The sequence below is a fragment of the Aspergillus versicolor genome, assembly GCF_001890125.1.
Source record: "Aspergillus versicolor CBS 583.65 unplaced genomic scaffold ASPVEscaffold_8, whole genome shotgun sequence".
Lineage (NCBI taxonomy): Eukaryota > Fungi > Ascomycota > Eurotiomycetes > Eurotiales > Aspergillaceae > Aspergillus > Aspergillus versicolor.
This window is the reverse complement of record NW_024467531.1, coordinates 1,500,838-1,519,403: the sequence shown is the minus strand read 5'-3', so window position 1 is coordinate 1,519,403 and position 18,566 is coordinate 1,500,838. Positions and strand designations below refer to the sequence as shown.

At 50.4% G+C, this 18,566-nt stretch overlaps 9 protein-coding genes across 9 annotated transcripts; 5 read left to right on the top strand and 4 right to left on the bottom strand.

Annotated features, from left to right (window-relative positions):
• Positions 1 to 30: 30 nt before the first annotated feature.
• On the bottom strand, positions 31 to 778 carry ASPVEDRAFT_836428 (uncharacterized protein). Its single transcript, XM_040817427.1, has one exon. It carries the CDS (start codon positions 520 to 522, stop codon positions 67 to 69), a length of 456 nt encoding a protein of 151 aa, XP_040670962.1. The 5' UTR covers positions 523 to 778; the 3' UTR covers positions 31 to 66.
• Positions 622 to 1,822, top strand: ASPVEDRAFT_836099 (EF-hand domain-containing protein). Its single transcript, XM_040817423.1, has 5 exons — positions 622 to 707; positions 769 to 791; positions 986 to 1,071; positions 1,158 to 1,453; positions 1,526 to 1,822. The coding sequence occupies exons 2-5, from the start codon at positions 781 to 783 to the stop codon at positions 1,703 to 1,705; spliced, it is 573 nt and encodes a 190-aa protein (XP_040670961.1). The 5' UTR covers positions 622 to 707; positions 769 to 780; the 3' UTR covers positions 1,706 to 1,822.
• Positions 1,522 to 2,038, top strand: ASPVEDRAFT_836339 (uncharacterized protein). Its single transcript, XM_040817425.1, has one exon. The coding sequence runs from the start codon at positions 1,692 to 1,694 to the stop codon at positions 2,001 to 2,003; it is 312 nt and encodes a 103-aa protein (XP_040670960.1). The 5' UTR covers positions 1,522 to 1,691; the 3' UTR covers positions 2,004 to 2,038.
• Positions 2,039 to 3,151: 1,113 nt separating this feature from the next.
• ASPVEDRAFT_153462 (uncharacterized protein) lies at positions 3,152 to 4,506 on the top strand (the record flags this gene model as incomplete). The annotated part of the gene is made up of 1 exon (XM_040808352.1): positions 3,152 to 4,506. Exon 1 carries the CDS (start codon positions 3,313 to 3,315, stop codon positions 4,504 to 4,506), a length of 1,194 nt encoding a protein of 397 aa, XP_040670959.1. The 5' UTR covers positions 3,152 to 3,312.
• Positions 4,507 to 5,441: 935 nt separating this feature from the next.
• Positions 5,442 to 8,883, bottom strand: ASPVEDRAFT_836044 (putative kinesin family protein (KinA)). The gene is made up of 5 exons (XM_040817420.1): positions 8,633 to 8,883; positions 8,533 to 8,564; positions 8,374 to 8,468; positions 5,875 to 8,300; positions 5,442 to 5,804 (listed from the first exon to the last, which is right to left on the bottom strand). The coding sequence occupies exons 1-5, from the start codon at positions 8,635 to 8,637 to the stop codon at positions 5,585 to 5,587; spliced, it is 2,778 nt and encodes a 925-aa protein (XP_040670958.1). The 5' UTR covers positions 8,638 to 8,883; the 3' UTR covers positions 5,442 to 5,584.
• A 550-nt stretch (positions 8,884 to 9,433) lies between these two features.
• Positions 9,434 to 10,140, bottom strand: ubc2 (E2 ubiquitin-conjugating protein RAD6; the record flags this gene model as incomplete). The annotated part of the gene is made up of 4 exons (XM_040807417.1): positions 9,434 to 9,557; positions 9,623 to 9,847; positions 9,903 to 9,967; positions 10,099 to 10,140. 4 exons carry the CDS (start codon positions 10,138 to 10,140, stop codon positions 9,434 to 9,436), a joined length of 456 nt encoding a protein of 151 aa, XP_040670957.1.
• A 548-nt stretch (positions 10,141 to 10,688) lies between these two features.
• ASPVEDRAFT_31597 (uncharacterized protein) lies at positions 10,689 to 12,874 on the top strand (the record flags this gene model as incomplete). The annotated part of the gene is made up of 4 exons (XM_040810505.1): positions 10,689 to 10,796; positions 10,851 to 11,825; positions 11,883 to 12,063; positions 12,114 to 12,874. The coding sequence occupies 4 exons, from the start codon at positions 10,689 to 10,691 to the stop codon at positions 12,872 to 12,874; spliced, it is 2,025 nt and encodes a 674-aa protein (XP_040670956.1).
• Positions 12,875 to 13,178: 304 nt separating this feature from the next.
• ASPVEDRAFT_86558 (chitobiosyldiphosphodolichol beta-1,4 mannosyltransferase) lies at positions 13,179 to 14,670 on the bottom strand (the record flags this gene model as incomplete). The annotated part of the gene is made up of 3 exons (XM_040817869.1): positions 13,179 to 14,123; positions 14,181 to 14,377; positions 14,433 to 14,670. 3 exons carry the CDS (start codon positions 14,668 to 14,670, stop codon positions 13,179 to 13,181), a joined length of 1,380 nt encoding a protein of 459 aa, XP_040670955.1.
• Positions 14,671 to 15,270: 600 nt separating this feature from the next.
• ASPVEDRAFT_86557 (metal cation transporter MSC2) lies at positions 15,271 to 17,945 on the top strand (the record flags this gene model as incomplete). The annotated part of the gene is made up of 4 exons (XM_040817868.1): positions 15,271 to 15,569; positions 15,617 to 16,753; positions 16,811 to 17,029; positions 17,081 to 17,945. 4 exons carry the CDS (start codon positions 15,271 to 15,273, stop codon positions 17,943 to 17,945), a joined length of 2,520 nt encoding a protein of 839 aa, XP_040670954.1.
• Between the last annotated feature and the right edge of the window lie 621 nt (positions 17,946 to 18,566).

Below are 18,566 nucleotides of genomic sequence, written 5' to 3'. Positions count from 1 at the left end.
CTATCGTCGGTGATTGTGCGGTGGCGCGATAGACGCTTGCTTTTGGCTCATCCATATCGGGGTTCTTTAAGCGCTTGTTTTACAGGTTTTTTTTATATTTTTTTTTCTGTTTTCTGTCTTGTAAATGCCATTCCCTGTACATAATGTGGGTGTAAGAATGGCGTTCTGAGTCCAATTGTTTGTTTTGGAAAGACGTTCTGTACAATATGTAGAAGCATTCAGTACCGTCATTACTATCCCTTTTTCAGCCCTAGAGACAGCGTGAAGTAAACGGCTAGGCTGCCGATCATCAGGCCAGCAGGCTTGGACTTGGAGGCTCGAATAGAGTTGACTCAGGTTGTGCCAGCTGGCTGGTGTTGGCGATGCGATCGATGGGGAGCGCGCCAAGCCGCCCGGGGTTCTGGACCTGTTCAGGGAAGCTTCTCGCGGGCAAGTGTACTCGGGCGCCGTCATCTCTCCAACCTCTCTTTTACAGGTCAGATTGACTCTACTACGCCGATTCTTTACTTCGAATCCCTTCATTGTGCCGGCCTGTCAGTTTTGACTTGCAGCCCTCGCTCGCTTTTCGTTTTTGCCCCAGCCCCTCCACATCCAGGCGGCCGGTGCACCGATCTTATCAGTCCGCACTCCCACTCCCTTTACCCCGCGGCTTCCGCATTCCCAACCGACGCCAAACACTATTGTCGCATGACAAAGCGTGAGCCTCAGTTAGTCCGGACCTTGTCTCGACAAAGGATTTGCAACATCGCTGAAACAGCCCTCCCACAGAATTGATTGATCATGGGCAAGTCGTAAGTTTTTGTTACCTCGGGTCAACCGCTCTCTCTTTCCCCTCTCGCGCCCCCCTTCCAGACAAACAAGCTTTTCAGCACTGTGTGGGGAACTCGATGGCATGCACTGCCACGAGACTAGCTGGACCCTTTTGCTGTTGCCTGGACGGTCGTTTGTTATCTACGGGGACTAACGGCCCTGTTACGCCGCCTAGACAGTCAAAGTTATCCCCGACCCAGCTTGAGGAGCTTCAGAAAGCAACGCATTTCGATAAAAAAGAGTTGCAGCAATGGTATAAGGGTACGTGATGTTACGGGTGGACAGCGATGTAGCCGGGGGGTTCGTATATTGACAAGATGGTTGCTGACGACGCGTCGTACTACTAGGCTTTCTGAAGGACTGCCCGTCCGGGCAATTAACAAAGGAGGAGTTCCAGGACATCTACCGAAAATTCTTCCCCTTCGGTGATCCGTCCTCGTTCGCGAATTATGTATTTCGGGTTTTCGATTCAGATAATAGCGGCATGATCGATTTCAAAGAGTTTATCTGCGCACTGTCGGTCACCTCGCGTGGGAGGATGGAGGACAAGCTAGACTGGGCGTTCCAACTCTACGACATTGACGGCGACGGGAAGATCACATATGACGAGATGCTGGCGATTGTCGAAGCGATTTACAAGATGGTATGTGGTATTGGATTCATCCTTCTGCTACCCTCGCACGGAACGCCGCGACTTACTGACCGCAACCTGTAGGTTGGCTCGATGGTGAAGCTCCCCGAGGACGAGGATACACCAGAGAAGCGGGTTCGCAAGATCTTCCGGATGATGGACAAGGACGAGAACGGTAGCCTCGACATGGAAGAGTTTAAAGAGGGGAGCAAGCGCGACGAGACGATTGTCAGTGCGCTGTCGCTGTACGATGGACTGGTATAATTGCTTTTATCAGGTCCGTTCCTTTGCTTCAGGCTGGCGATCTCATGTCTTGTTATTGGCGAAATCGGCGCTCGTATCTATGTTCTTTTCATTTCTTTTATATACTACATTGCCCTTTTTCTTCGACATCATGTTCTCTAGGATTCCCACTACCACTCCCGTTTCGCCACCCAGTCGTTTCAGCCTGATTCTGATTGGTGCATACTACGCATGGTCGGGGTGCCAATTCTATCTCAGATGTATGTATGTAGTCTACGCCTTACCAGTACAAATAGTTTTGCGTGAAGAACCAAAATAAGAGACTTCTGAACCAATGAGAACCTGGGGAAATTATTCTCGATGAGACAAGATGTGATGGCAAGCCAATTATCAATGGACAGAGTTACATGCGGGCTCTGGCAGTTGAGACTGCAACCCAAAAACCGCATGATTCTGCAAGATAGACAAAGAGGTCAGTGCTATCTTTTTTTTTTTTTTTTTTTTTTTTTTTTTTTTTTTTAATGATTCTCTCCCGCTTCTGTGTTTTTTTTTTTTTGAAGCCGTTATTCCTGGATAGTGCAGATCACCGGAGGCAACCGGCAGCATCCGTGAGGAAACCATCCAGGGAATGCTAAGATTCTGCAGACTCTGGCTAGAAGACCGCGTTCCTACCTGCCGGGACACCACACATGGCATCATGGATTGGTTTTTGGAATTCCTGTGAGAGCACGCACCTCAACTAGTCAGGATACTCGACGATCTCGCCCAAATAGTCCGAGGCTGCTGGCTGCTTGCTGCTGTTCGTCCCCGATCGTCGCCTCTGCTCCACCGCTCGCCACTCCTCACCACTCTGACCACACCTGCTGCTTGTTCGATAATATCGTCTTATCTTCCAGCTTCCTCCGCCTGCTAGCTGCCCTCGACTGCTCCTCTCCGCGCACAGCTGCGGGCCTTTCTTCCAGAAAGTGCGCCTCGATGTTGCTGCGCTCGCTCATCGCTGTTCCAGCTGCGCTTCTTCCCTCAATCTGTGACCAGCATGGTTAGAGTGTCGCGCGGCTGTCAAGCCTGCGTTGACGCTCAGCTTCAGGTTAGTCCCGCGTCTCGTCGTGCCGTCAGCCGGTCGTTTTTGTTATTGCCCTTTCGGAAAGAGAGAGGGTGGGTGTGCAGAGAACGCCTCTTGTGCGACTGCTCTCAAGCCTCCCCAGACTGCCCAGACCAGACAGACCCCAGCTCCCCCGCCCTCCCGACCGCAGTGTCGGTGCGAGTATTTGCCTTGGACGTCTTAGCAGCAGCACCTCCTCCACGTTTAGACCTTCCATATCCCTACCATCTGTTTTTAACTTTCGCTATAGTGCAATGGCAGGTCTCCCTGTTCGCGATGTCAGGCTATGAGAATCAATTGTTCGAGCGGCCGCCGAGTCTTCAAGTTCAGAGACGAAGCTCCTGCTCTACGCCAACGCTACCACTCAACACCTTCGCCCTCTCCCTCAAAATCCCCGTCTCCTTCCACATCTCCCGAGTTTATTAATCCGCCACGATCCGGCGAGGTGATTGAACTACCGTCGCGACCCTCCTCACGAGTCTCACGAACGTCCCCGCGGGCCGAATATAAAAAAGTATCGCTCCCCATGGATGAATACGTAAACCCCTCCTTGACAGTCAAGGCAATCGGCACCCAGCAAACTCAGGTTTTCACGAACTATATCCTCGCATCTTTCCCCTGCTTCTTCCGGTGTACAGAAGACCGTGTTCCTGTCAATTGGGTTGAATATGTTGACCAACGTCGGGGGTCCATGAACTCTTGCTTTGACTGGGCAGTCCGTGCATGTACAGCCGCATATGTGGGCTTTCTCCATAACGATTTGCGATATCTTCATGCCTCGCAGAGCTTGTACCATCGTGCCCTTCGCGGTCTTGCCAATCTATTATCAAGTGAAGTAACCGCCAAGTCGGACGAGGCCTTGGCTGCCGCAATTACGTTGGCCATTTTCGAGAAACACAACTGCAGCAGCCCAGACGCATGGCTGCGCCATGCATCTGGTGTCCGGACACTGATGAAACTACGTGGGCCGAAGGCCCATTTGCAGGGGTTTGGCCGAGCCATGTACATTGTCTACCGCAATTTTCTCATCACTGCTGCCTTAGTTGAAGGCGAAGCTTGCTTCTTGGAAGAGCCTGAATGGCGGGCGCTCAATGAAGAAATCGCTGCAGATAACGCGAAACTACCGACTTCATCACTATATACCGACGTGGTGGAGCGGGGATTCCTTGAGGTATTAAAGATTCCCGGACTCGTGAAACGAACACGCGAACTACAGCGTCAAGCACCAAAGGAGAGAGCCGGAACTCAACCAGGTCTCCTCCAGGATGTACAGGCACTTCGGGCCGCCCTTCGAGGCATATACACGGAATTTGGTGTTTCGATGTCGATGCTTCGGTCCGGTCAGGAAGACAACGATACGTTCGTGGGCCCTGTGCCTCATTTCTTCTTCGAAGGCTATTCATCACTTTTCGCCCGCGGTATCCGATTAGCCCTACTAATCCTCAACTATCTGATCGTGATGATGGATCCGAAACAGCGATCAACCATCGATTCTGATAACTTTATGCTCCTTAATGATATGGCCCGCAATCAGCAAATTTCACATCCAACCTTCAAATATAAGCTTCCGCTCACGCCCCCCAAGTCGCCAGGAAAACCAGGTATCGTCGTGCAGTCGTTGATAACCGCAGAAACAAGAGAACCGCCGACGACTGACTGGATGGATCGCATCATTACCACAATGGGCCTTGAGGCTGTTCACGTCTGTCTGGTTGGATAGCTGGACGAAAAGTCTTTATATTTTTCCCACGGTTTACGGATGCTAAAAAGCGGGAGTTAGTTGGGTTGCGCAGCGTTCTGTTACGAATTTTCTTTTTTTCCCTGTTCTTTTTTGACCCCCTCATCCTGATTATTTCCTTTCTTTACCATCCCTGGCCGGTATTTGCTATCTTCGCCGCCAACCTTTCTTTTCTACCTTAGGCGATTCGATATATCGCTCCCCCCCCCCCCTTTCTTTTCTTTTCTTGTACATAGCTTCTTTCCTTCCTTTTTCCATTTCTTGATTTGATACCCATGTACGGAGCGATGACAGTCATTTCGATTATTGTAACTTAATTTGGGTGATTTGTGGGCACGCAAGGAGTCTAGGATTATGAGGACAGATATTTTCCCCATCTTCCCCATTTTTGGTGTATCGGATAAACGCACTTACTTGGTTTTCTCTTTGAGCATTTGACAGTTGGAATATAATTTCAATGCATTCTGACCTCCATTCTTGACGATCATAACAAAACAAAAACAAGTCTACTGTAACTCAACGCCACATTTCGCGTCCGGTTCAGGTCGCGATTGCTTGCTGTCTATTTCTTCATGTACATGGGGTATTTGCAAGGACCAAACCCAACCAGTCTATTTCGATGGACGTAGACACTGGGGACTGTGATCCGAAAATAAATCGAGGAACCCTCGATTGGAAAACATGGGAAGTATGTAGATGTGCATATCGACAAGGGCATGATGAGAGCCCACGTACGAGACGAGGAACGAAACGGAAAGAAATGGGTAAGGTCATTGAAAGAAAGCTAGAGCCAACGCCTCTAGCTCTGGCCGCAATCTAGTACTTAGCACCGAAGACTTGGAAGCATAGGATATCCCACCATTTAAAAGAAGCGCCAATCTGTACTGTACTGTGCATAATAGGGGGCTTGGTCGAAGAAAGAAGGAAATGTTGGCAAAGGGAATAGGAGGAAACAAAAGAAAACCATCATAAGCATTTCCAGGTTGAGAGTCTTGTGATCTCCATCTAAATATCTGCATGAAAAGGGTAAAAGAGACAGCAGAAGAGGAAAATTCGTGGATCATCGTCTATCAAAAAACCAACTTGTGCGCTTCCCTGTATCCTGGGACTGGACGGCTGCGACGGGCTCATTGCCGCCCCCTCCACCACGGAGGGGTTTCGCGATCCTGGAGCCCGTGAAACTGAACCCGCCATTGCTGTCCATACTTGGGAGGCCTTTCGTCGAGCCTTGCTTGGCGGCCTCAAGGCGCTCTTTGACAGCTGTGAGTTGGGCTTCGAAGCTGTTGTGGGAGAAGTAAGTCAGTATGATGTGATAGGCTATGGGTGAGAGTGTACAGGAATGGCACGTACCGATGGTTAGCTTGGGTGAGTTTCTCCTGGCTCTCCTGGAGCAGGGCTTCCAAACTGGCTATCCGCTCATTTCTCGCGATGAGCTTGCGCTCTGCGATCGCGACCTCCTTCTTCAGGCTGCTATTTTGCTCCACGAGCTGCCTTTGGACGTGGGTAAGTTGCTCGAGGTTTCGCTCGAGGAAAGCCATCTTCTTCTGCTGGGCCCGGTTGTTTGATGAGCGAAGCACGTTGTTGTACTGCTCCCGAGCGTCATCAAGCGAAATCTCAAGCTCCACCACGCGTTCACAGCGGTTCTGCAAGTCGCGCATCAAGGACTTCTTCATCGCGTCAAACTCGGCAATTTGCTGCTGCAGGCTCTTGCTCGCAGCGCCGTTGGTCGAGCCTCGTGATTGCGAATCTGCAAGAGAGCTCTGAAGTTTCGTGAGCTCCTCATCCTTGCGGGTCAGTTCCTGCTGCAGCTCTGATGCAGCGGCTAATTCGGCATCCTTCCTGGTTATGTACACCTTTTCTAATCGCTCCTTAAGTTCCACCAGATCTTCCTCCCCTAGGTTCCGGGCCAGCAGACCTTCGTAGTCCTTCTCGAGGTTAGTCAGCTTCTGCTCGAGCTCCACCCTACGGCTGTCCTGCAGCACGTTCAGTTCGCTCCGGTCGTTCATTGTGAGTTCAGCCTGTCGGATAAACCCTTGCGTCTCAAGGAGCCTGGCCCGGAGTTCTAGAATGTCGTCTGGAGCAACGACCTCGCCAGTTTCACTGACTTGGTGCAACGAGTCGACCCGTTGTATAAGGTCTTGCAGCTTGCGCTCGTTATCGGAGAACACTTCTCCGCCAAGATCAAACCCGGCCATCATCTTGGCCATCTTCTCGGCCTTCTTCTTCTCCTTTTCATCAAGAGCTGCAGTAGTTTCCTTTGCCTTCATTCTGACGTCTAGAAGTTGTTGCTTCACTTCATCTAGCTCTGTCGTTAACTCTGAGTTGGCCTCACGTAGGCTGTCCATGGTGATAGCAGCTTCTTTGCTTTCGTAGGACACCTTCTCGAGCTGCATTCGAAGCTCATTGACCTCTGTGTTAAGCTTGTCATTATCCTTCCCTGATCGTGCGGAGTTCTCCTTGAGGCCTCTCAACTCCTCTCTTGCTTCACGCAGGCCCCTTTCAACGTTCGCAATATGGGATTCCTTCTCGGCGATCTGATCCTGTAGTTCGTTCTCGCGCCTGAGGAATTCTTCCCTCTCGTCCTTTTCGAGAATGATGCTAGGTGTGCTGGAGCGTTCACCTAAGCGAGAATCCGGCCGTGGAGTTTCAGATCGAGAGACATCCTGTAGACGGGAGGGAGTACTGGGGCGCGGAGCACGAGCTTCGGCTTTTGCAGCTCCCACAGCCTCGACGCCTCTGCCAGGCGTCCACTTATCCTTGGGAACTGCTTCACCACTTCGCCATACAGTAACTTCGGACTCTAGCGCCGATATGTAGGTTTCAAAGTTTGTCACCTGGCTCTGGGCTTTGCGAAGCAATTGCTTCAGTTCCGCAGGGCTCAATTCAGCATTGACCTTCGCCTTGTTCTTAATTGCCTTCGCCCGAACACCAAATCGGAGTGTTGAGACAGTTTCAGCATCGTTGTAGCTGCTGGGAGAGCAGTTGATAATCAGGGTCGTTCTTGAGTTACCTCCCAAACTTTCCTGTAAGATTCGAGTAAGTTTGGAGTCACGGTACGGAATATGGGACGATTTTCCGTCCGTAAGCGCGTTGATAACCATTCCGAGAGCACTCAAACTCTTGTTGATCTTCTTGGCTTCTTCGAGTGTCTGACCGCTAGCTCCGGTTTTGCCGACCTTTTCACTACCTGCCAAATCAACCAAGAACAGCTGGCCACTCTTCGCAGATCCAGTTTCCAGGTTCTTCTGCGTAACAGTAATAACAAAGATGGAATGTGATCGGGACGACTCCTGGTTCATATTGGTCGCAGCAACCGCCCTTGAGTTTCCACCACGTCGCATAACCTCGTAGACCTCCTGTACACTAGAGACATAAACTTCAAGAAGCCCTTTCACATAAACACCTCTTGACTTCTCCTCGTGCACTGGAAGATTATCGTTCTGTGGCACCAAAAGATCGCGAATACGCTCCATGTAAATCTCCATGTAGCTCACCCGGACGGTGTACTCAATGTTGCTCGGACTTGTAAGGATGCTGGCGAAGATCTGCTCGACAATACGCGGAATGATACCCTTCCCCACTTCATCGTCAATATCCGAGCCCATCATGGTATACGACTTTCCTGCGCCGGTCTGACCGTACGCAAAGACCGTTCCGTTATAGCCGTTCAAGATATCGTCGACGGTAGGCGCAATCGAGAAGTTGAAGACATCGGTTTGCTTCGAATCCATCGGAAACACACGATCGAATGTAAACGACCCGGAGGCCTCCTTTGACTATTCTCAAACTTAGCACCCCGTTCCATCCCAACCTATATTAACATTTTCCCGGAGTATGCGGTAGACTCACGCTGACAGCACATGTTTCCTCGTTTTCGAATTCGACGATGGGAAGTCCTCCGGAACCAAGTTCGACTTTGTTTTGAGGTCGAAATCTTGCAACCACTAAGCGAGAGTCAGATTTGGAAGGTTGTAATTAGTGAGAAGTGTTCAGATAGGAAACACGCACCCTTAATGGTGTTGGAGGGGTTGCTGCTGGACCTGTCATTCCCGGTCTATCAGTTCACATCCAACGATAACGATGCGGTGAAGAAGCGGGCAAAACTCACGCCATATTTCGCACAGCGCCCAAGTTGACAACGGTATAAAGAGGGAATTAGGGACACGCGAGGCCCCGATGGGAGGGGAGTAAACTGGCGATTTCGTTCAGGCCAACGGGAAACGAGGAGACGTGCTTGTTTGGGGATTCAGATTGGTGGGCGGCGTTGTTTGGGTCAGGGGTCCACGTGCCGACCGAACAATACAGAATGCGGGAGTTGCAGGAACGCCTGGAGAGGAGGGGTTTGCAAGAGACAGGAAGCCCGCGTGAGTCTGGCAGGGGGTTGGACTCAGTTCGAAGGGAGGTATCGGGCGGAAGGCCACGAGCGTGGAGAAAAATAGTGGTGTTCAACGGTGTGGTCGAAGAGTCGGCGCGGCATGATTTCGACACCACCGTTTAGAGTCATTCTTGGCACCCCTCCACCCGCCTCACTGACGCAGTATGGACTGCAGAATGCTCTACTACTGCGACATCGAAGCGGTGTGGTTTTACTCCACGCAGAGAAGGAATGCTTCATGCATTAAATATGAACAGAGGGGGAATTCCATGCATTAAGCAATCAACAAAACTATCAAATCATGCAGCTATCCACAAAGACAAGAGAACCTTCATTACCAGGCGCCATAACCCCGCGCTGTGCATATCATTATATACTGGGCTGTCCCCTCGCACCCAGGCGCGACATGGCGGTCGTACCCTGGGAATATCGAATAGTCCCAATTGCTTGCGGCTGAAGGGCCTAAAGAACACACTCCAGTTTCATCGTCAAATTGTCATAGTCTCCACACAGAGACCTTCGATCCCAACCGATTTACTCATCCCAGCTCTTCTCCACGGTCTCACGTACACGCTTGATGTACTCCTTGCGGTTGTCTTTGTAAAGATTCGAGGCTTCCACGTTCGCCGGTGATGATGTATTCGGGTCATTGAGTAGACTATGTGTGTGAACAAAATCGTTAGAACGTATGTTTAATCTGCGACGAACACAACTGAAGCTTACCTCTGAATACTGGTGAGAATCGCCGCCACGTCGTAAGTTGGACTCCAACGGTTTTGTAAGATATCGAGACAGAGCTCTCCTGTACCATAAACGTTCGGGTGGAACATCTGACTGATGAATTTGACGCCTGGGGGCTTGTTTGGATATTGTTCTTCGAAGTGCATGACTAGCCGGAATGTGCCGTCCTCGAACGGAGTATCAGCGGGGCCGATGATAACAGCGTTCCTAGAGATGACAGCGTCAGAAGCCACTGGATATGGTGAAAGCTGTCGGAGCTTACCAGGTCATCACATTATCGGCGACCGGGGAGGCTGAGACGCCTGCTGGAGGATCGGTTTGCATGCGCTGGCAAAGCAGAAGCGGATTAGCCGGGTAAATTAAGCAGTATGGTAATATAATATACAATGTCCAGGATGGCAAGGGAATTTTGAAAGCCTGAAAATTGAAGGAATTGGGCATCATATCAATGTACTTACCTTAAAGTCACGCATAAGACGACGGCGTGCGGAGGTCGACATAGTGGTGGCGGGGTGTCAGGAAGATCCAAGAATGCGGGCGGTATTGTGAGGATGGAAAACTCGCGGCAACAGCAACTAACTGACCTTGCAATGCCAGCAGCAAGTCAAGGTCAAAGTAAAAGAGGCTCACCACAGTGGGGACTCAGGAAGAATGGGAAGAAGATAGAGAGGAGGAGCACGAGGGTTGGTATGAGAGCACGGGAGGGGACCGCTTTTTGGGCCGATATCTCAAGCGCTCATCTAAGAGGCGCTAAAATGTACGGCCCCATTCACTGCTCGCCTTCTACAAGGTTCTCGGCACAAGCGGCGCAACTTTCTGAATGGAGAAACCATGGAGAAACCACCCGGATATGGAGGATTCAGTCATGTGATAGTGCATTCCACTAACCCAAAACAGTGACAACAATATCGCTGGCAGATGCTATCGCAATCACAGCATCATTCCAGTTGTCTGTCCCCTTGGAGGAGGTATAGGTGCTGTAGCTGCTGTTTAAATCTGATATTTGGCGCAGACCCGAGCTGAGGGCCGACTATCTTGTATACTAAAAATGCTCGACCCGCTTGAGCTTCAAGTATTTCCGTCTTCATATAACTGTGTTTCCTGGTCAGAGGATGGGGAAATTGCAGTTGCTGCCGGTGAATATATTTATATTTTGGTGAGTCATGATATATCTACTAGACATCACAGCCACTCAAACTGACACATGCAGACGCCAAAAGTATCCTCAAAAAACAAAGCAAATGGCACTCCTTCCCGTTTCTCCAGTGCAGATTGGCATAGGACCCGTTTCCGTGCCAATATCTTCACTATCAATGAGTGGCCGATTATGTTTCCGCAACCACGGGACAATTTCTCAGTAGGTGCGGAGCAATCTCTGAGCACCGTTGTCGGCGTTGCTTGGTCACCACCGGGACTTGCCCAGTACAGGCGCAGCGTACTAGCAGTCCTGACATCCAACATGGTCCTATCTCTTTATGCACTCTCGGGCACTTCGGGGAAATGGTCGCGAGCTGCAGTAGTCAACCAGGCATTAGAAATTTTCTTTCGCGAGAGCATTGAAAATAACACTCTAACAACTCGCTTCCAAAGCTTCTTCCGCAGGGACGCTGAGGACAAGACCCCAAGAACACGCAAAACCAATATACGTGCATTTTCATGGACACCGCCTCTCAAAGTTCCAACCAAAAACCAGTTGTATCCCGGCCCCGAGAGCCGTTGGGGTATTCCTCTACTCGCAGTTGCGAATGATGACAATGATTTGGTCTTCTTACAGGTTCAACAACCTAAATCCCAGCAAGGCTCCCTAGAGTCACTGGATGTGGATGCCGTATCTAGCATTCATTTGCCAGCCTCACCAGATTACGGCCAAGTCCTTCAGCCTGGCTCAATTCTATCTTCCACTCTCCGGACCCAAGTTCGGATGTCCTCCTTGACTAGTGGTCCGTGGATTTACCAGCCGGGAGGAAGTGGACACAACGCAATATCCGCGACTGTCAATGTGGCTGCTCTACAGGGAACAAAGCTTCGCGTCGCCAAGTTGACAGTTGGTGTCGAATCGCAGCCCTATGATTCAGATGGGCAATCACGCTACAGCTTAACGTTCGATGCCGTAGAAAACAATGCAATGCCTCTTGCGCGCATGGAAGAGTCCCAGTGTACTGGTCCGATACATTGGGCACATAAGGTAAGACACTTAATCTGGGTACTCACGACTCTCTGCCTTCTCTAACATATATTGTAGATTGGATCTGGAAGGATTACTATGACCGTTGGCGCCATGACTGGCCTAGCGCTGTTAGACCTACCGGAGGATGTATACAAAGGGCAAAAGTCAGAGACTAGTGATTCACATGTTTTCTATTACCCATTGCTCGACGATTCTACTACCGATACAATGCTACTGCACCAGGAGAGAATAAGTGGTAAGTCCCCGGCTAAATATCGAATCGATAGCCCCACTGATACTTCAAAGGAATGACGGTTGCTATCGAGCCCGAGTCTGGGACGCCGGTGTTACATTTTGGCTCGGTTGGGGGCTATGCAGCAGTCAAGGCTTTAACTGACACGGAACCGCCGTCTCCGGCACCGTGGAATGGTCAGGTAGAAGACATCAGGGAACGATTCGATATTGACCGGGATCTTGGTGGCCTAGCGATTGCAAGGGTCTGGGGTCTTGCATCAATACACGGGCTAGTTGCAGCTGTTGTAACACTACATCCGGGTGATATGGTTGAGTATCGCACTAACGCAGAAGAACGACTAACAGTGGTGTTTTCCACTGCGAATGGACAGCCAGTAGATCTTGAATCCATCCCTTTCCTTCACGAAAGCCCGACTGGCTCGACTGAATTCCTTCGGGAACGCCGAGACATCGTTTTACAGTACATCCTTGGGGACCACGCTGGCACCAAGAATACGCTATCTCCAAAGGTCCTCTATGCTGCAGCTTGCTGTGCAATTGTGCAGTCGCAAAATTTTGAGTTAGTTTCGAACGCCCAGATGGCTCTCGAGAGACTCGCAGCCACTAGTGGTGTGGATATGACAGGCGAAATTGCGAAATGTTCCGCGCCCGGTAGTACCATTGAGCCAAGATCCACAGACATATTAAATGCACCTAGCGGAGATATTTTCGAGAGATGTGAGATTTGCGATGCCGGCATTATCTGGGACTCGGCTCGAGAGGCCCAGTGTGCTACAGGGCACGTTTTCGGTAGGTCGCTGCAGCGTCTATAAATGGAGTCACCCTCGCTAACGGCACAACCAGTCCGGTGCAGTCTGACTTTCCTGGCAATCCAAGAGCCTGGAATTTCAAAGTTCTGCTCCAAGTGTGAAAATGAATATCTAGACGAGGACCTAGTTGGTCTTGCTGGGAAAAAAGACATCCAGCGGACCTGCAAGAGGTTGTCCGACGTCTTTGATACTTGTGTATATTGTGAAGGGAAATTCCGCTCTTAAACCTTCGACTTTGCTTGGCCGCGAAACCCCATATTTGACTCCTTCCGCACTTGGGCCATCCTGTGGTTATGTTCTCTCAACATTAAGCAAGCCCAAATAGCTTCCCAGCTACCGGATTCCACTCATCGTCCCAGCGATACGAACTGGCCTCCCGTGCACCCGAACGGAGCCTCTCTAGCTGATTCGGGTTCCCGAGGAGATCAATCAGCTGTTCTGCAAGTTCGTCGGATCTTCCAAAGCCTCTTCCATTGACACCCTCGGTAACCAATTCGGGCCACGCCTTGAATTTGCTCCAACCAACAACCGGTAAACCAGACCCAAACATATCAACTACTTTCATTGGCAGATCCACGCCGCTGCTACTTGTGTGCAGACTTACCCCCAACGAGGCGGATGCCAACAGTCGCGCGTAGTCGCTCGTACTCAACCATGCAGTACAAATAGTGACCTTGTTGAGTTTTCCCTCTTTTTGTAGGTTAGATACCCGTTCCATATACATCTCACGTTGGGGCCCTTTTCCGGTTATAATAGCAAGGATCGCGGGTAGGTGTGGGCTAGATGTACTGGACAATTCAGAGTAACGACACAGGGCGTCAAGGAGAAGCGAAAAGTCTTCATCTGGTGTCCATGATGTTGAGCTGACAACGACCTTGGCCTTTCCTTCTTTTATAAGGGTGCGTACGGGTGTTGCTTCGGGTAGAGATAGGAGGAACTCTTGACGCTCTCGCTCGTCTAAGATGGGCTTGAAATGACTTGTCGGTCGATCATGCAATGGCAGAATTGGTGCCTGAAGACCGAATTCCTTCTTCAATATTGATACCATGGCTTTGGTAACACAGAAGTGAGCAGTGGCGGACTTGCAAAACGCAATCTCGTACCACCTGGACACTCTGACCAATGGGTGTTTATCACCAAGTTTCAAGGCCAAAATGGTATACCCGAAGTTATGCCAATCGATAATCAATCTAGTTTGCCGAAGATAACAGGCGAGGGATGCAACCGCTAAAGTTGGAATAGAGGGCGGGTTCTGCAACATGATCCGTTAGACGACGCGGACGAGTGGCCACGGGCGTGAATGACCAACCTGAACCAGAAGCCATTTGACAGGCTTTGTACGGTATGCTAGGATCCACCATACAGAGGCGAGCTGGAAAATCACCTTCAAGGGTGCAACCACGAGGAAAAGAAGCTTGTTGCTCGTTTGTAAACAGGGAGGATGAGGAGGAATGGAGAGCACGGAGATATTGGGATGAGCCGAAATGTCAGGGTGAACTTCCGATTCTACAATATCATGTGTTAGGATTGGTTATGAAAAGAGATGAATGGCATCAATTACCGCAGTATCCAATGATATCCACCTGGCCGCCGCCACGAGCAATGCTCAACGCATGGTATTGCATGCGGGGACTGCGGCCGATATCACCGAGCACCAGGACCTGTGCGGTGGTCTCCGGTTCGGTAGAGGCATCGCCACTCCCACAGCGCTTTGACTCGTATTGTGATGGGAGCGACAGTATAAACAAGGTCACGGCAGTGGAAATATAGAATGCGACTTCGATCACGAGTTCGATCATGGCGAGTGGAGGCCGCAACTTATCGGAGCTGGAAAGGGAGGGTTTTTGGCATCGTATAGTAGCAAGAGGGTCGGCGATCGGCTGTATGTGGGCATACAAGTATCGAACAAGCCTTAACTGAGCAGTGACCTGGGACTTGGAGGAATTGGCCTGGAAGAGTACGAAGTGAATGTGGTCTGAAGGTGACGACGGAGGATGGCCTCGATTTAAGGACACCTGAATTTCCAGGCAGCGTTGCGATAACACGCGCGGCGATCACGTGTGGGCTCGTTATCGCCGAATGGGATCGTGGAGAGGAGCTGCAGCAGTTTGTCCCATTTTATCAATACAGCGCAAAGCGAATTTTGCCTGGTCGCTCATTGTCTCAGACCTGTCGCCCCTTCTAGCGCTATGCCGCTCTATTTTGCACAATTGCTCGGCAGGTTGTTGTTTCAGGCCTCCTCAAGCTCGATCGCCCCCCGTTTCTTGGCCGCGCCGCTCCTCGAACTACCTTAGCATCTGTCCTCCTCGCCTCCTATCCCCCGCCCAGCGGCCCAATTTTCTGAGAAACCGGTGCCAAACGTCTGCGCCAGACTGTATACAATGCTGGCGGGGAACACCATGTCCTCTGCGGAGCCAATTCCCTCTCTTCCGCATGGACATGGTCTTGGCCACTCTCGAGGTCGCGGCCACACCCGCCGCTCGACGCCGCTCTCCCAGTCGATCTCCTACGCCCTACCCGCCGCCCAGCAGCAGCCAGTTACAGATGCGAATGGCTTGAACAATTATACTGAGAACTCAAAGCCGGAGGCACACCATCATTCGCACTCACATGCTTCCATCCACCACGATCATTCGGAGTCCGTCACCCACGCCCACAAGAGCCTCGTGATACAGGCGGAGGCTACCCCAAACCAGTTGTGAGTGTTGCGTTAATACTAGTATACCGTTTTCTGACAATCTTCAGCCATGAGATAGTTGCAGGGCTTATAATTGCGTTACCGTGGATCTCTCTATCGTGGTTCTACGAACACTATGTGCAGTGGACGCGACCAGAACCTACCTCAACCTCGTCCGTTGGAAATCTTGATCGCGTTATCTCACGGACATTTGAATTAACTGCCGCAACGCTGATAGTGTACGGGGGTTGGGCTTTAGCCCGTCTGAACCTGCGGGGCGAGGGTGAATACTCGCTAAAGAAGTTGAGATTGGACCCTTCGACGGGGACCGCAACACTCATCCAAATATGTTCGATTGCATTGCCCATCTATGCTACTCTGCAAGTGGGCGGGTTTCTCGTCACATTCTCTTTGGCAGTTTCTGTGGGCTCTGGACTGCCAACAGTTATTCGCGACCATGCTGCGCCTACCAATGACAAAGGGAGGCAAAGTTTCAAGAAACTATCTGCCGCTCTTGTCCCTACTGTCCTGGTGCTGAGCTTTTTTGGCATGAACACATTATGGAATGGTGCACCGCTTTTGGGATATACAGCCTTGCTTACATCCGCTTTTGTCATCCGACCTCCTTTCCCATCAGCGCCCAAAACAACCCCAGAAAAGGGCAGTGGGCTTGGCATTTCTATCCCCGGCCCTCTCAATGGATCAACACAGAACCTCTCTCGAGCATCCCAGCCATCCCTTGATCCAGCTATGGCTACTCTATCCGGTCTGGTGCTGGGATTTTTGACCCTTCTCAGTACAGGAACTTTCTCTTTCGGTGCTTCTGATATCGTCTACTTATCAGCAGTTGTGGCCTCCATGGTCACAAGCATAACGTATCTAGACCTTACTCATGTATATTCTCCTAGCAAAGTTGGCGTTGCAATCGCCACGGGAGGCGCCACATTACTTTGTTCACCACCTGCTCAGGATGACCTTTATATTGTTTATATTTCTCGAGCCTTACTAGCCACTGCGTCTTTCTTTGCCGCGAGGTTTGACGACAAGCGTTCGAGATCTGATGACCATGCTCACCACCATCACCACCACTCAGCTGCGGAATCCTCACCGGCAACGAAGATTATTCTCCGTTACAGCGAGCCCTATCCACTATTGTACAGCATCCTCAAAGAACGTGATTCTCGCCGCATATTTTACTTTATGACGTATACTCACCTCATCACTCTTGATACATACTTCCCACCATGACTAACGCCTTGCAGGCTAAACTTTGGCTTCATGTTGGTCCAACTATCCTACGGTTTCGCAACTGGCTCCCTCGGGTTACTTAGCGACAGCATACATATGTTCTTTGATTGCCTCGCGCTTGTTGTTGGACTATGTGCCGCTGTTATGAGCAAATGGCCTCCGAGCACTAGGTTCCCTTACGGCTATGGTAAGGTAGATACACTTTCGGGGTTCGCCAACGGAATTTTTCTCATGTAAGAATTATCCCACAATGCTATTTGGATTCGATTACTGAGCCTGTACAGGATTATCAGCGTCGAAATTATATACGAGGCGGTGGAGAGGCTGTCCTCAGGCAGCCAGATGCATCGCCTTGGAGAGCTCCTGGCTGTCAGTGTAGCCGGTCTTCTTGTCAACCTTGTTGGAATTATGGCTTTCGACCACGGGCACGCGCATGGACACGACCATGGGCACGACCATTCTCATGGAAACGAGAACATGCACGGGATTTTCCTCCACATTCTAGCGGATACCCTCGGGTCCGTTGCTGTTGTGATATCAACTGTCCTAGTCCATTACTCTGGCTGGTCAGGGTATGATCCTATTGCATCTTGTATGATTGCGGTTTTGATTTTTGCCTCGGCTATCCCATTGGTCAGTAGCACAGCCAAGAGCTTATTGCTCACTCTGCCGGCTGATGTGGAATACAATGTTCGTGACACCCTGTCTGGCGTCAGTACCATAAGAGGCGTTGTCAGCTACACCGTCCCCAAATTTTGGTTGGATGATTCAGAAGCAAAATCTTCGGGCCATGATCACGGCCACAGTCATGGCCACTCTCACAGCCATAGCCATCAACATGACCACCATCATGGTCACTCTCATGCTCACGCCCACAATCACGACCACGATCACGACCACGATCACGACCATGACCACGACCATGACCACGACCACGCCAAAGCCAAAAGCAATTCACCAGTCCTCGGCGTGATTCATGTCATAGCGTCCAGCTCGGCAGATCTGGAGGATGTCAGGCAACGTACGGTTGAATTCCTGCAGGAAAAGGGGATGGATATCCTTGTGCAGGTTGAACGTGAAGGCGAGGGACGATGTTGGTGCGGCGGAGGAGTCAACGGAAACGGGGCAGGCAATCTCAAGGCTTCCTGATCCTACGGCTCTCTTCCTCACATGCCCAACTTAACGGCCACCATTATGCCTTCTTGAGTGATTACGGTTAGATGTCATTGTAGTTAGCTTTTACGTGTTCCGCTACTGTAACTTTTTCACAATACATAGAACCAAAAATTTGGTTGCAACTCTTTCTTGCCAGTAGCAACATTTCTAGGAGAATCGGTTCCTTCGGAAATATATGGGGGAGGAAAAAAGCCGGAGGGCACATGGTCAATTTGAAGGCTTGTGCTACCTTTTTTTCTTAATTAAATAGTCGCGATTGTTTTTGAGTGAAATTTTTTGTTTATTACGCATAATGGTAGAACTCATCGAGGACTAAATAATATTCTGCCGGTGTGGTTGCAGAAAGAGGGAGTTTCGTGGGTATATATATATATACATATAATCTGTGGGAACCGAGGCCCACGGATGTAGAATGTTATTCCTTTAGGTAGTATTATCACCATTCCCCCTTACATTTACGCATAAAAACCAAAACCACCCTGGTTTCAATGGGATATTCCCCGAAAGGTGGCTGGACGAGCCAACGCTTTGTCCCCTCGAGTTGGATTTTAGACTATACCAATAGGAAGAACGACCACTGGAAGTAGAGTGATG

Excerpts from the sequence above, each read along its gene's own strand:
- ASPVEDRAFT_836339 (XM_040817425.1), top strand. The coding sequence starts at position 1,692 with ATGGACTGGTATAATTGCTTTTATCAGGTCCGTTCCTTTGCTTCAGGC.
- ASPVEDRAFT_836044 (XM_040817420.1), bottom strand. Across the intron at positions 8,301-8,373 it reads AGGAAACATGTGCTGTCAGC|TCAAAGGAGGCCTCCGGGTC; the intron begins GTGAGTCTACCG and ends GTTTGAGAATAG. Across the intron at positions 5,805-5,874 it reads CTCACCCAAGCTAACCATCG|CTTCGAAGCCCAACTCACAG; the intron begins GTACGTGCCATT and ends CTCCCACAACAG.
- ASPVEDRAFT_836099 (XM_040817423.1), top strand. Across the intron at positions 1,072-1,157 it reads GTTGCAGCAATGGTATAAGG|GCTTTCTGAAGGACTGCCCG; the intron begins GTACGTGATGTT and ends TCGTACTACTAG. Across the intron at positions 1,454-1,525 it reads TCGAAGCGATTTACAAGATG|GTTGGCTCGATGGTGAAGCT; the intron begins GTATGTGGTATT and ends CGCAACCTGTAG.
- ASPVEDRAFT_836428 (XM_040817427.1), bottom strand. The coding sequence starts at position 522 with ATGAAGGGATTCGAAGTAAAGAATCGGCGTAGTAGAGTCAATCTGACC.